Here is a 15,107-nt window from a genome sequence, read left to right as displayed (position 1 = left end):
ATGTTTTAAATCCTTGAATTCAGAATGTGGGCAAAGATGGAGAAGGTGTAAGAAAGAGTTGCTAAGTGAGGATTAAGCCTAGAAGAGGGCAGTAGGTTTTGTGTTAAATTTCAGATATTTAGCTTTCATAAGATTTATCTTTTTCCTACAAGGCAATCGTAGGAATTTACTTTAGTAGTCTAATTCATTTGGTTCAAATTAACTTAGATTGGAGCTGGCAGGTAACATGGTGGCTAAGGGCACTGGACTCCCACATAACTGACCACAGTTTGAGTCCTGGACCTGGTAGCTTGCTTTCTTGCTTTCTCTTTCTTTGTTTCTCTCTCTGTCCCTCTCTGGTCAAATAAAAATTAATTAAATAAAGTTAAATAAAATCATTATTTAAAAAATTAACTGAGATTTTATGATATGCATTATAAATATGGTATTCAAAGTGAGTATTGTATATGGAGAAAAAGGTCTGAGATTTGAGCTAGTAAATTAGAGGGTGGATGATACCTACTTCGGAAGATTTCTTGGAAGAGATATTTCTTGATTTAAGATGGAATGAGACAGGCTACAGAAATTCTACTTCATTTGAGTCCTAATACAGACATCCCTTAATGTGGGACTAGGGAAGCTGCTGAGCATCTTGAGGGGGTCCTGACCAGGGAACCCAGTGCAAGAGACACTTATACTCTCCTCTCCTCAGGTGGTGATTCTGTGCCCCTTCACTGGCATCCAGCAGACCTTTCCTTGCAGCAACTGGCTGGATGAAAAGAAAGTGGATGGACTGATTGAGAGGCAACTCTATGAGATGGTATCTCTCAGGAAGAAGCGGCTGAAAAGTAAGTGGAAGGGATTCAGCACTTGGAGATCTTCCAGAGAGGCCATCAAAAGCCAAGATGTTAGGCCACTGGGCAAAAGTTTTTAGGAGGTACAGGCCTACTTCACCATTCTTCTCTAGAAATGAGGGGAAAGAGCCCATTTTTCCAAGGTACAGGTGTATATAAAGGTATATATGAGGTCACACCCCTAGAACCAAGGCAGACTCCAGGGTCTCCAAATTGTACAAGCTTCTGTGATGAGCTAGGTGTTGAACTGAAGGGCTCACTGCAGTGTACTCAGAATGAACCAACACAGAGTGGGTAGAATCAACTCTACCCTCCCCCTGTTAGCCATTAAAAAGAACATTCAGTATCTTATGTTTAAGAGCAGGGAATCCTTGGTTTTCTAAATTTTGCACTTGTCATAATGGATTTTTGAGAACAGGAAATACCTGTGTATAATAAGCCCTTTAGTACTAATAGCTTTTGATTTTCTCCTCTCCCTCACTGATAACATGACAATCTCTTCACTTCTTGAAGTTTATGGTGCAACTTGACCTGTCTCGTAGAATTCCCTTGGTCCCTGTGGGTCTGGACGACTGACCTGAAGAAAGCTGGTACCAACTCTCCCATCTTCATCCAGATTTATGGGCAGAAGGGGCGGACGGATGAGATTCTCTTGAATCCCAACAATAAGTGGTTCAAACCGGGCATAATCGAGAAGTTTAGGGTAGGAGAGAAGTATGATGGTGTGGGAGGGAGAAGGAAGGGATGGAAGTGGTATTTATCACAGAGATTCTGATTTTCTAAACCAGCTTCTGAACCAAGTTTGAAGACAAAGAGAAACAATGAAGACTTTAGGCCCCTGCAAGGGGTGACAAATATGGTGATTTATAGGCAATGTGCCAATTGGGGTACAATTTAGATCTGGTCTTTCCTTTGAAGTTATCCTATAACCAAACCTGGGAGTATGAAATGGTTTGGGGCATCCAGGAGTTGAGTGACTTGGGAATCATGGGAGAACAGAGACTCTGAGCACAATTATTGTCAGACTGCCTGATTTGGATAGAACTAGAGAGTAAGGCTCAAATGTGAGGGAAAGTATGATTTCTAGAACACTTTAAAATAAATTCAGCTTTAAAACTTTCTGGAGTATGTATAACTACAGCAAGCCCCCCTCCCCACATCCTTACCAAAAGTGCTGCTCTTACCTTTGAGTAGGAATAATTTACAACTTGCCTCTCTCCTTTCAGAGCTCCCCTCTGGTGCTCTCTTGTACTGCTCAGTTCATCGCTCTTTATGTATTTGTCTTCTGTGCTATACTGACAGCCTCTAGTGAAAGGGCATGACTACTGTATTGATCTCTTTGTCTGTTAATGGCCAGCAGAGTCCTAGGGCCATGGGCCTCTGTTAATTTGCAAGGCTGCCATATGTTTTATTACCGGAAGTTTCTAATTTGGAGGATATTCTTTAGGCTGGATCCAACTGTGGGTCAGTTATTTTTCTTCAGTTTCACCAGCTCAGACTGAACCATAGTTCCACAGGTCTGTCTTGCCATCATGTGTTACTGGTTACCAGGGGGCATGAGAGATTTGAACCTAACCCATCCTCACTACTGAATAAATAGCTCCAAATAGGTACCTTCCTGGCAGTGGGTTAGCTATGAGGATAAACACATTTCCTTAGTTATAGCCACTGAAACCTTTTTATTTCTCACCATAGATTGAGCTCCCAGATCTTGGCAGGTTTTATAAGATTCGAGCATGGCATGATAAAAGGAGTCCTGGTTCTGGATGGCATTTAGAAAGGGTAAGGTGTATTAGCTCGGCAATTTAAGAGGTGGTTGGGAGACGAACCAGAAAAGTTCTTTTCTATTGCCATGACATAAATTTGCCTCTGTATTTATTAAGAGTGGGGTTAGAGGAGAATTGTGGTAAGACCTGAATTTGTATACAGGCCACAGGGATTTTCCTGATGGAGAGAGATGGGGAGAGGTTTTTCAAGGCAAACTGAGAAAATGCTCTCAAGTGTTGAAGGGGCTTATATCTGCCCTGGTCACCAGGCTGCTAAGTAAGTGGGAGAAATATTTTTCTCTAGGAGGAGAAATATCAATCTGGCCCTTTGCTTTCTACAAGGGTCATCTCTAGCAGATGGTCCTGATCTCCTTGAAATGCAATAGCAGAATGGGAACTCCAGGACCTGGGTGAATGTCTCTGGTACACACACTTGCTCAACCCATAACTTCATTCCAGATGACCCTGATGAACACTCTGAACAAGGACAAGTATAACTTCAATTGTAATCGCTGGCTGGATGCCAATGAGGATGACAATGAGATTGTGAGGGAGATGACTGCAGAGGGCCCAACAGTACGGAGGATAATGGGCAGTAAGTACTGACTTTGTTCTGGGGAGGCAGTGGAGCTCCAACTTGGTGTGCCAACTGGGTCTAACCTATGAGCTTATAGTCTTGTCCACTGTGCATTATCAGGACTCCTCTGAAGACCAGAGCAGAGTTAGAGAACACAGCCTCAAGTTTGGCTTGACAGAGATACCTCTAAGGCCTGATACTAGAGCTCCATCATGATGGGTATGGTGGGAAAGAGATTTTTGGTGGGTATTCAGGTTGGCTATGAAAGGATAATAAGAATCCATACTGAACAGTAGTTCTTTCTTAATTTTTATTTTTTGAGAGGTTTTTGCTATAGGGTGTGTGCGCTCGCCAGAAAGACAGAGAGAGACAGAGAGACAGAAAGCTAGAAATCACCCCCCAGGGGGGATGGCCGTGCCGCAATCCCTTCTCCTCCATTCTCCTCTTGGGATCCTGGGCATGCTTGCACATGCGTCCGGTGTGAGTTTAAGCCACCAGGTCCTGGACTCGAACTGTGGTTGACTACGTTCAAGTGTTGAAGGGGCTTATATCTGCCCTGGTCACCAGGCTGCTAAGTAAGTGGGAGAAATATTTTTCTCTAGGAGGAGAAATATCAATCTGGCCCTTTGCTTTCTACAAGGGTCATCTCTAGCAGATGGTCCTGATCTCCTTGAAATGCAATAGCAGAATGGGAACTCCAGGACCTGGGTGAATGTCTCTGGTACACACACTTGCTCAACCCATAACTTCATTCCAGATGACCCTGATGAACACTCTGAACAAGGACAAGTATAACTTCAATTGTAATCGCTGGCTGGATGCCAATGAGGATGACAATGAGATTGTGAGGGAGATGACTGCAGAGGGCCCAACAGTACGGAGGATAATGGGCAGTAAGTACTGACTTTGTTCTGGGGAGGCAGTGGAGCTCCAACTTGGTGTGCCAACTGGGTCTAACCTATGAGCTTATAGTCTTGTCCACTGTGCATTATCAGGACTCCTCTGAAGACCAGAGCAGAGTTAGAGAACACAGCCTCAAGTTTGGCTTGACAGAGATACCTCTAAGGCCTGATACTAGAGCTCCATCATGATGGGTATGGTGGGAAAGAGATTTTTGGTGGGTATTCAGGTTGGCTATGAAAGGATAATAAGAATCCATACTGAACAGTAGTTCTTTCTTAATTTTTATTTTTTGAGAGGTTTTTGCTATAGGGTGTGTGCGCTCGCCAGAAAGACAGAGAGAGACAGAGAGACAGAAAGCTAGAAATCACCCCCCAGGGGGGATGGCCGTGCCGCAATCCCTTCTCCTCCATTCTCCTCTTGGGATCCTGGGCATGCTTGCACATGCGTCCGGTGTGATTTTAAGTCACCAGGTCCTGGACTCGAACTGTGGTTGACTACGTGAGAGTCCAGCGACATAGCCATTATGCCAACTGCTGGTCCCAACACTGAACAATAGTTCTTCAAAGCCTCCTGAAATTAAGTGAAACATCTTTATTCCCTTGATTTATGCATGACTTGCTCCCCAAAAGGAAGGCAAATCAGAGTTCTTATAGCCACACTTGGCTGCTACCCAATGAGTCTTTTATATCTACTTGAGGCTAGTAAGAGAGGGACTAAGCTTTTTTATTTTTTACTTTTTAAAATTTAAATTTATTTACTTACATTCATTTACTATACATCATTATAGCATACAAAATGAGATTTTCTATCCTGAATACACTGTATATTGGCTCAATCAAGCACATCAACATACATGTTATTATCAACAAATAATTTTCCATTTCTTGTTTCCTGTATATTTTGCTTTTTTCTCCATCTTTGATTCCCTATCTCTCACCCTGCCATCTCCCACCCTCCTCCCACACTGTCTCTGATATCCATGGTTGCTTTCTATGCTTCCCCCCTCCCCATTTTATTGATTCGCTAAAGATCTTAATTAATCGAAATATTTTCAATAGCAAGCACAGCTTATATATACATATCCATGAACACAAGTCTGACTTTAGGCATAAACCTCAGTGAGTAGAATGAACATACTATAAAGTAGCACCTAGCTGGAGCCATATAGCTTACTGTAGTCATCAAGGTAGGTATTTTAATGGAGTCCAGCATCCACTTTCAAAGAGCTCGAAGAAGTTCATTGTACTTCTAGGTTGTAGTTAGATCTGGTCTAGTAACAGGGTGTTGGTAAATACATAGCACGTATCCTGCACTTTTCCTATGGGAGACATTACTCTCCCATTGAGTCTGGAGTGAGTTTTACAACCCTCAATATAGCAGCCCAAACAGACATTAACAATTGATCAGAATTGGCACTTAACCTATTTGCTATCCTTGTGATAGCCTTTAATTTTTTAATATAGTAATACTGCAAAATTACAAAAAGTTAAGAACATGTAGAAAACAGTGACACCTGTAGTTACAGTAGCCCTTTTAATATTTCAATAGTATCACTTCACAGGTGATTATGATATTACATGTACTGTACATTTGCACACCAAATGGAAGCTCTGTGTATATTTATTCAACTTAGTCAATCAGAGATAAATACTCAAAAACACAGAAACTCTAAACAGCAAATATCTAAAATGGGATCAGCCTGTCTGTTGGTCTAATTTAGAATATGCTTGCAATTAGCACTGTGTTTCTTCTGTGTTCTGGGTGCCTTCATTCTTCATTAAATATTTGACCATAGAGGGACCAGCAGGTGGTATGGTGATTAAGGTATTGAACTCTTTCAACCCTGGTTCAAGTCCTGTACTTGGTGACTTGAGGATCACATACCCAGCATCCCAGGAGTAGAATAGAGAAAGGATTGCAGTGTAGCCATACTCCTGTGGGGTGATTTACTACTTTTCTTTTTCACTATCTCTGTCCAGTGAGTGCATGTGCCCTATGGCAAAAGACTTAAAAAATATATAACTAAAATATTTGCATTCAAATGCCCTTAAAATAGTCTGATGAAGACTGAGAAGTTCTTCCAATATTGCACAGTTAAAAAAAAGTCAGACCTAGAACAAGGTCTCTTGCTTCCTGATTCAATGGCTGACCAAGACACCACCCAGTCTTTTCACATTCAATAGTATTTGTTTTGGAAACAAGGCAATCTTTTCTATAAATAATAGAGAAACTATAGTAAACTATAATAATAACATATAGTTCCTTCCTCCTCCCCAGATGGGACTTTATATTCGTAGTTTACCAAGGCAAAAATACTCTGTTCTTACATGATCTATCCACTTTGTGTGCTGAAATTGAGCTTACAGGCATAAAGAACAGGGAGGAGAGAGAAACTTAGGACCTAATTGCTTTCTGAACCCTCCTAACCAATTCTAATTTTAGCTTCTCAGTCTCTTTCTAGATTTTTTCTTATTTTAATTTTTAATTAAATAATTAATTTTTCCCACCCTCCTCCCACACTATCTCAAGTGCCTACAATTGTTTTCCATTCCTTCCCCCTCCCCCCACATTTTATTGGTTCACAAAATTTCTTAAATGATCTAACTACTTTCAATAGCAAATTCAGCTGGTATATACATGTCTGACTTTAGGTGTGAAGCTCTGAGTCAAATGAATATACTTCCTCTTTTAGATCTTGCAAGAATAGGGTAGCACCTAGCAGATGCTATATAGCTTACTATGGTCATTAATATATTTTTTAATTTCAAAAAAGCAGTTTGATCTTTAATAAATCAAAGAAATGGTAAGAAATGTTGCTTAAAACTTAAAGCCAGGAAACAGGTTAGGATTCTGTTCAAATAGTAGGTACATGAACCTATCCACAGCTCAAGACAGAACAAAAATCCTTAAAACCAGAAAACAAAGCCTAGAAGAAAATCAGCAATGTTTTAATTAAAAACCATAAAATTGTATTTTACCAATTCAATCTCATGTACTTTATCTTTTGCTGTGGTTTGAGGTTCCCGATTAAATTCTGGGATATAATATTCAACTTCAGACTTGTCCCTATGATTAAGTTGGCCATTTTCTTAGTTTTCAGACTCATTTCGGTGTGTCTGTATTTAATTTTCCTGGTATAGCACTCCCTTGAGAACTTCTTGGAGAGTTGATATGGTGCTGGTAAATTCTTTCAGGTTTTGTTTAGCTGAGAATGCTCTTGTCTTTTCTTCCCATATGAAGGATAATATTGCCAGGTACAGTATTCTTGGTTGAAATTGCTTTTCCTTTAACACTTTGAATATATTTCCCCATCATTTCCTTGCTCACATTATTTCTGAAGAGAGATCCACTGTTAGCCTGATGGGATATCCTTTGTAGGTAACTTGACATTTCTCTCTTGCCTATCTTAGTATTTTGTCTTTGTCGTGGTTTTGGTCAATCTGGCTGTAGTGGGTCTTAGAGAAGATCTTCTTGGGTTGAGTCTATTTGGGGTCCTTTGTATTTCTTGGGACTGGATCTTTGAATGCTTCTCTAGGTTTGGAAAGTTTTCTTTCAGGATTTCATAAAATAGATTATCAATGCCCTTATGAGTCTCTTTGCCTTCTGGGATACCAAGTATCCAGATGGTTTGGATGTTTGATGGTATCTAGTATTTCTCGTATATTATTCTCTCTCTCTTTTTTTTTTTTTTTTTTGGCAATTTTCTCAGTCTTCGTGGTCGATTTTTCTAAGCCAGCTATTCTGTCTTCTACATTTGATTTTGATTTTCTGTATGATCTAGTCTGCTTTTAATACTTTCAAGGGAGGTTTTGACTTCCTATATTATAGCTTTCATCTCTAACAGGTTCATTTGATTCTCTTTTATAGTGTGCATTTCCTCTTTTAGATCTTGCAAGAATTTCCTCACCTCCTGGAACTCATCAGCTCCTTTCTCCTGCTTCTTCTGCAGTTCACTCTCTCTTTTCTCTTTCATCTCTGTTAGCTTTGTCACTATGAATATTCTAAATTCTTTACCTGACATTTCCATGAATTTCATTGTACTGTCTGAGGATGAAGAGTAGTTATTCTTTTCCCTTGGAGGACAGGTATTTTCTTGTTTTCCCACATTTCTTGTGACCCTGCAGTGATTACTAGTCATCTTATGGATGGTGTGTTTCTTTCTAATTCTTGAAATTCAATCTGAGCATTCAGAGGTATGCAAGAGGAGGTGATCTACAATTTCTTTTGCATTCTATTTTCACTCTTTGTGCATCAGATTCAGTGGGCATAGAGGAATATTCTGATTCTAATCATACTCAGATGTTTGACTCCTGTTCACTTGGACCTGTCTAGACATTTTTTGCATAGAAGCTGAGCAGCCAATGAATAAGATAAAGAAAAAAGAAAAAGAATTAGGAAGAGGAAAGAAGAAGAAAAGAAAAAAGAAGAAAGAAAAAAGACAATAAAAACTTTAGAATTTAATTTTAAAAAGCAAAAAGTGAAAAAAGTGTGATGCAGACATGCCACACAAAAGACTTATTTCACAGTTCAAGTTCAGTAACCATCTCAGGATGGCCCTGGGTTTGTGCCTTTCCTAAATGGAATGGGAAAAGGCACAACATAGCACAATAAAAGAGGAACGTTAGAGCCCAGAGAATACTTCACCTTAAAAATTTTTTTTAAAAAAAGATTAAAAGACACAGGGAGACACAGAGAGACAGGAGAGACAGAGAGAGAGAGAGAGAGAGAGAGAGAGAGAGAAAAGAAGAGAAGACAGAGGTAGCCCTACCCACTAGAAATGAATCTGGGAAGAGAAGTCTCAGCAGAAATTCTTCATTTTTAATCAAGGAAAGCAATATTTCACAGCTCAAGTTCGGTATCCATCTCCAGCTCCTCAGTCTCTACTTCTCAAGTTACTGGGTGGTATCATTTCTGAGCCTTTCTGAGAGGTGACTTCTGGAATTTTTCAAATGATGCTCTGATTGATCTTCTCTGGTCTGCTAAGTCAGGTGCTCTCAACCTTCAGTATACATTACTACTTTGTTAAAACACAGATTGCTGAGTCCAACCTGCAGAATTTCTGATTCACAAAGTCTAGAAGGGGACCAGAAAACTGCATGTCTAACAGATTACTGGGTAATGTCAGTGTTGCCGATAAGGAATTGCACTTTGAGAACCATGGTGCTAAAATATTTACCACTTTTCTAGTTGCTCTCCAGCTTCCAAAATTTTGTTGCAATTGGCAATACATGTCTTCTTCCCGTAGCCTTTTTAGTGAAACCTTTTTTGTTGGGTTAAATCTTTTTAAAACATGTAGATTGTCATTCTTTTTCTTTTCTTTTCTTTTACATTTAATCACTGTACATGTTTATAACATACAAAATGAATTTTCCCAGCATGAATACACTGAATGTTAGTCTAGCCAAGGATATTACCATCTACATCATCATCAACAGATAATTTTTCACTTTTTGTGTGTTTTGTTTTTTGTGTTCCCCCCACCACATACCCCTACTGCCCACCCTCCTCCCACAACGTCTCTAGTATCCAGTTGCTATCCATGTTTTACACCTTCCAATTTTTCAGTTCCTGCCATAGAGTGCTGACATTCTGTAAATATTGAGTGGAGACATCCAGTGCCTCTCATTCATAGTCTGACTTGCTCCACTCAGCATTCAATCTTTCATGTTCATCCACTTTCTATCAAATGCCAGGATCTCACTGTTTTATAGCTAACTAGTATTCCATAGCGTATATGTGCCACACTGATTCAATCCATTCATCTGTTCTTATACATTTGACTTGCTTCTATGTCTCAGCAATTGTGAGTAATGCTGTAATAAACATGAATGTGCAAGTGTTTTTCTAACTGAGTGTAATCCTGTTCTTCAGGTAGATACTCAGGAGTGAAATTGCTGGATCATATAGTAGTTCTATTATAGATGTTAAGGAACTTCCATATTGTCTTCCACAGTGGCTGGACTAATCTACATTCCTACCAGCAGTATACGAGACTTTTCATCGCAGCCTCGCCAGCATTTACCATTCTTTATTTTTCTTAATCTTAGCCAGTCTGAGTGGAATTAGGTGGTATCTCATTGTGGTTTTGATTTACATCTTCCTTATGATAAAGGATGTTGAATATTTTTTAATGTGCTTTTTGGCTCTTCATATACTTTGCTTGGAGAATTGTCTGTTCAGTTCATTTGCCCATCTCTTAATTGCATCGATTATTTTTTTACACAAAGCTGCTTGTGTTTTCTGTATATTCTGGTTATTAGTTCCTTATTTGAGGCATAGTTTGCAATATATTCTCCCATTCGGAGGATTGTATCTTCAATTTAATTATTGCTTCTTTGGCTGTGCAGCAACTTTTTGAACTGATATAATCCCACTTGTCTATATTCAGGATTATTGCCTGTGCTTTGGGGATCTGTATTTAAGAAATCTTTGCCTATTCCAACATGTCCAAGAGTTTCCCCTGTGCTTTCCACCAGTATTTTATAGTTTGAAGATTTTTTTATTCAGATTTTTTAATCCATTTTGAGTTGATTTGTTAATGATGAGAGATAGGGGTCCAGTTTCACTTTTCTGCAGGTGAATATCCAGTTTATCCAGCACCATTTGCTGAGGATATTTTCTTTTCCCCACTGGATTGCCTTGTGCCCTTTGAAAAAAAAAATCAGTTGACTACATGTTTGGGGGTTTACTTATGGTTTCTCTATTCTGCTTCACTGGTTTCTGCCTGTTTTTGTGCTTATACCACACTTTTCTGATTATCACAGCTTTATAATATATTTTGGGGTCAGGGAGTGAAATGCCTTCTATTTTATTCTTTTTGTACAGTATTGCTTTGGCAATATAGAGTCTTCTATGATTCCAGACAAATTATATGATTCTTTTTCCTAATTCTTGAAGAATATCTCTGGTAATTTGATTGGGATTGCATTAAATTTGTGAACTAATTTAAGTATAATTGACATTTTAATTATATTAATTCTTCCAATCCAGGAACATGAAATATCTTTTCACTTTTTTCTTTCATTTTTCAATTTCTTTTTTTTAGTTTTTCATAGTTTTTTTTTTTTTGAGAGTTTTTTTTGCTATAGGGCACGTGCGCTCGCCAGACAGACAGAGAGAGACATAGAGACAGAAAGTGAGAAATCACCCCGCAGGGGGGATGGTCACGCCACAATCCTTTCTCCTCCATTCTCCTCTCGGGGTCTTGGGCACACACACACACACACGCCCGGCGTGAGTTTTAAGCCACCAGGTCCAGGACGCGAACCTCGGTCGACTATGTGGGAATCCAGTGACATAGCCATTACGCTAACTGCTGGTTCTCAGTTTTTCATAGTTTTCATTGTAGAGGTCTTTGATGTCTTTAGTAAGGTTTATTCCTAGGTATTTTATATTTCATGTGGCTATTGCAAATGAGATTTCTTTCTTCAATTCTACCTCAGTCTGTTCATTTTTGATATATAGAAATGTTCTAGATTTTTGTATATTGATTTTGTATTCTGCCACTTTATTGTATTCATTCCCATTTCCAGGACTTGTTTATTCTTTTTCTTTTCTTCTTTTCTCCCTTCCTTTCTTTCTTTCTTCTTCCTTTCATTATTATTATTATATTTTTGTGCATGTGTGTGTACACATATTATCATTTTAGTGAATTTTTCCCAGGAAGAAATCTATAACTTTATTTAGAATGTCCAGAATGTTCTTCACCTTTCTGTCTTGAAAGAAACTTGATTTTTCCCCCCAAACCATTTTTCTTCTTTGTAATTTACTGGGCCAGGCAAAAGAGGCATTCTCCTGATTCCCTCTACACTTTCAGATTCTTGCTTTAGGACTTTTTTCGAGGCTCCCATTATTCCACAATGTCACCTTCTACCCCAGCTCAATCCTATATTCTGTTGGCCTCTGCTCAGTTGTCCCTTTTCATTAAGATGAAAATGTGTCCCTTATTTACCTTCTAGACACTAACCCCTGTCATGGTGCTAGGAGAGCGTATTTGTTTGCTAGGGGTGCTATGAATTGTAGTTTAAGCAAAAGAACATATTTGTCACCATTCTGAAGGCTAAGAATCCAAGATCAAAATGTCAGGAGATTTGGTTTCTTCTGCAGCAGCTCTCCTTGGCTTATAGGTGGCCACCTTCTCTCCACGCTCTCACATGAGTTTTCCTCTGTATATGTGCATATCTGTGTTGTAATTTCTTCTTTTTATAAAGACAAAAATCATAATGGATTAGGGCACAGTCAGATCTCATTTTGCCTTAATTACCTCTTTGAAGGCCCAATCTCCAAATACAGCCACAGTCTGAGTTGCTGGGGGTTAGGACTGCAATACCTGAATGGACCAAGGTAGTACACAATTCAGCCATTATCAGACAGTATCTCTTGAAGCATAATTAAGGGATCCATGAAAGTAGAAAATGCCTGAACTATTTATTAAAGTGCAGATTCGTGGGCCCAACTACAGACATGGTGATTAGATTCTTTCAGGACTGTACTAGGTAATAGGTATTTTATCAAGCATCCTAAATAATTTTTATGGATACTGGAACTTATACACCTTTGTCCTCTTCTTTAAATGTTTATGTGGAAAACCTACACACTCATATCCTGATGCACACTCTAATCACTCACACTTCTTAGCCAGTCACTCCCTGGCACCTTGCTCAGGGTCATCCTTTCTTTGAACTCTGTACCCCTGCCATCTGAGTCAAGTTCCTGCTCTCCCAGCTGGTTCATGACCTGGTACACTTCACCCTATCCTTGAACTCCTTCCAGCTCTTTCCTCTCCACATTTCTCATCTCTCTGGGCCTGTCCTACACATGGGCATAGGATTTGAAAGGCAAATCAATAAGCAGTCATCCAGGGGAGCGAAAAAGTGATCTTGAAACAGGGCAGGAATTGACAGCTTAGAAAGCAGATAAATTCAAGAACTATTTTGAAGGTGGAGCTGGCAGGACTTGGTGCATGAATGCTATGGAAACACAGGGGTCAGCTCTACTTCTTTCCCAGCAAGTCAGGAGATGTGGTATTTGAGCCAGGTCTTCTATGGGGAAAGTACTTGACAGGTAAGGAGAGACCATGGGAGTGAGGGTGAGAAGGATTTCTACAAGTGACATATACACACATACTATACAATTGTGAGGCTATCATAGCTGTGTTTTCATCTTCTGTAATACTGATGAAGAACCATTTCAATAAGAAAAAACAAATTCCAGTATTAGCATGAACTGAAGGACTGCCCTGGCTAGAAAGGCAATTCAATGCCTTCTGGGATCCTTGACATTCTTTGGACCCCAAACCAACTTGAATGTCTTTCTCCCAACAGCTCTTTCTGATTCAGAAATTTCTCTTGTTCTTGGAACATATCTTTGTCTTCACTCACCTCTACAAGAATTCTCATCTCCTTTTCTAATCTGGTTTCTTCTTTGTGGCAGTAAACAGAACTGGTGATAGTGTCCCCATCTCCCTGGCTGGTACCATTGTGTAATGAATACTGTGCAAAGCTTCCAGGAAATCCCTTAAGTGGCGAGTCTTGGACTCATGTAAAATGAGTAAATACTTATTTAAAATCGATTCTTGAAGTTTGAAGTTGTGTTTCTCTAGTTTACTTACAAAATAAAGGCCAGCCAAATAAGCAATTAATGCTGTTTCTGAGAGCAGAGAAGCTTTTGGGAGTAATCACACTGATTAACACAGACGAGGAGATATGGACGAAACACTTACTAGCTCACAATTTATTTCTACCTTGCCTTTCCCTCTGGAGCTGCGTGAGATAGTAAAATAAATGAGATCGGCCTTCTCTGCTATGTGCCCAGCAGAAGTGATTACACATCACTGACAATGGGCAAAAGACTAGTGGACTTGAGTGCCGAAAATCATAGCTTCTTGTTAATCAGACTGACCTATAATTTTACAATTAAAGTACAAGAGACTCTGGTACTTACCCATGTGTTTAAAATCTTTCACTGCTGATGTCTAACAATATAATTATTTTTAAGTGCCTACAGACTTCTTTCTAGGAAGAAGCTGGGAACTTCAGTGACTGGTGGGCTCAGAGGGGCCCCTAGAGAGAATCAGGACCCTTGAGAACTTTTAACAATTGGACCTTAGCACTCCTGGACAAAGGAGACTGCAATTCACAGGCAAAGAGATTTCTAAATTCCCTCCTCATTTCACTTCTGGGAATTGCCTAATAGTTACAGCTAAGAAAGCAGAAATGACCTTCATCAAAACTAAAAACGAAGAGAGCCTGGGGTGTAGGGTTTCCCCTTCCCTTTGTGCCTCTTGTGTCCACTTTTCAATTCTTAGTCCAGTCAATGCTATTTATTTCTCTTACTGTTAACACATCATTGAAAGCTTAATACAAAAGAATCAATTTCATTTATGCAAGGTGGAAGATTTAAAGCAGTTAGCATTTGAGTTTTTAAAGAGTTGATTAAAGAAGACAGAGATGGTTGAACTTCAGGTGCTGTGGCTTTATGAGCTGACAGTATTGTGTTAGGGGCAAGAAACAGTTTTCCCTCAACTTTAATTTATGGTTTATGTGCTTAACTATGTCAGCTCTGCTCAAGGCAGTCCTCTATGTACACTCAATAATTCTTGGGACCATCAGTTAGCGTAATGGCTATATCGCTGGACTCCCACGTAGTCGACCATGGTTCATGTCCCAGACCCAGTTGCTTGAGACTCACATCGGGCGCGTGTGCGTGCGTGCCCAAGATCCCGAGAGGAGAATGGAGGAGAAGGGATTGTGGCGTGGCCATTCCCCCTGGGGGGGTGATTTCTTGCTTTCTATCTCTCTATCTCTCTCTGTATGGCAAGCGCATGTGCCCTATAGCAAAAACCTCTTCAAAAAAAAAAATTCTTTGCCTTTCTTCTAACAAGCATTTTTGCTACAGATACTGTGTTTTCATGCACTCATGTACTTAATGGTCAAATTTATTTTTCAGACATCTCTGTATCTTCAAATAAAAATGAGTGTAATCTTGAAAAAAAATCTGTACTTTGAATTAAACTTTATGGTGCTTTTT

The 15,107-nt window shown here is 39.5% G+C and overlaps 1 protein-coding gene across 2 annotated transcripts in view; it reads left to right on the top strand.

Annotated features, from left to right (window-relative positions):
• The window catches only part of LOXHD1 (lipoxygenase homology PLAT domains 1), a 219,353-nt gene that overhangs the window by 87,575 nt on the left and 116,671 nt on the right, over nucleotides 1-15,107 (top strand). For both annotated transcript variants that reach the window (XM_006144420.1, XM_006144419.1), the window contains exons 9-12: nucleotides 692-827; nucleotides 1,376-1,536; nucleotides 2,529-2,615; nucleotides 3,059-3,194. In XM_006144420.1, coding sequence (XP_006144482.1) covers nucleotides 692-827; nucleotides 1,376-1,536; nucleotides 2,529-2,615; nucleotides 3,059-3,194 — 520 coding nt within the window. The remainder of the gene's footprint in view (nucleotides 1-691; nucleotides 828-1,375; nucleotides 1,537-2,528; nucleotides 2,616-3,058; nucleotides 3,195-15,107) is intronic.

Source organism: Tupaia chinensis, unplaced genomic scaffold (assembly GCF_000334495.1).
Source record: "Tupaia chinensis unplaced genomic scaffold, TupChi_1.0 Scaffold000119_2, whole genome shotgun sequence".
Lineage (NCBI taxonomy): Eukaryota > Metazoa > Chordata > Mammalia > Scandentia > Tupaiidae > Tupaia > Tupaia belangeri.
Note: the sequence above shows the minus strand (reverse complement) of the source record. Positions and strands in the feature narration are given on the sequence as shown.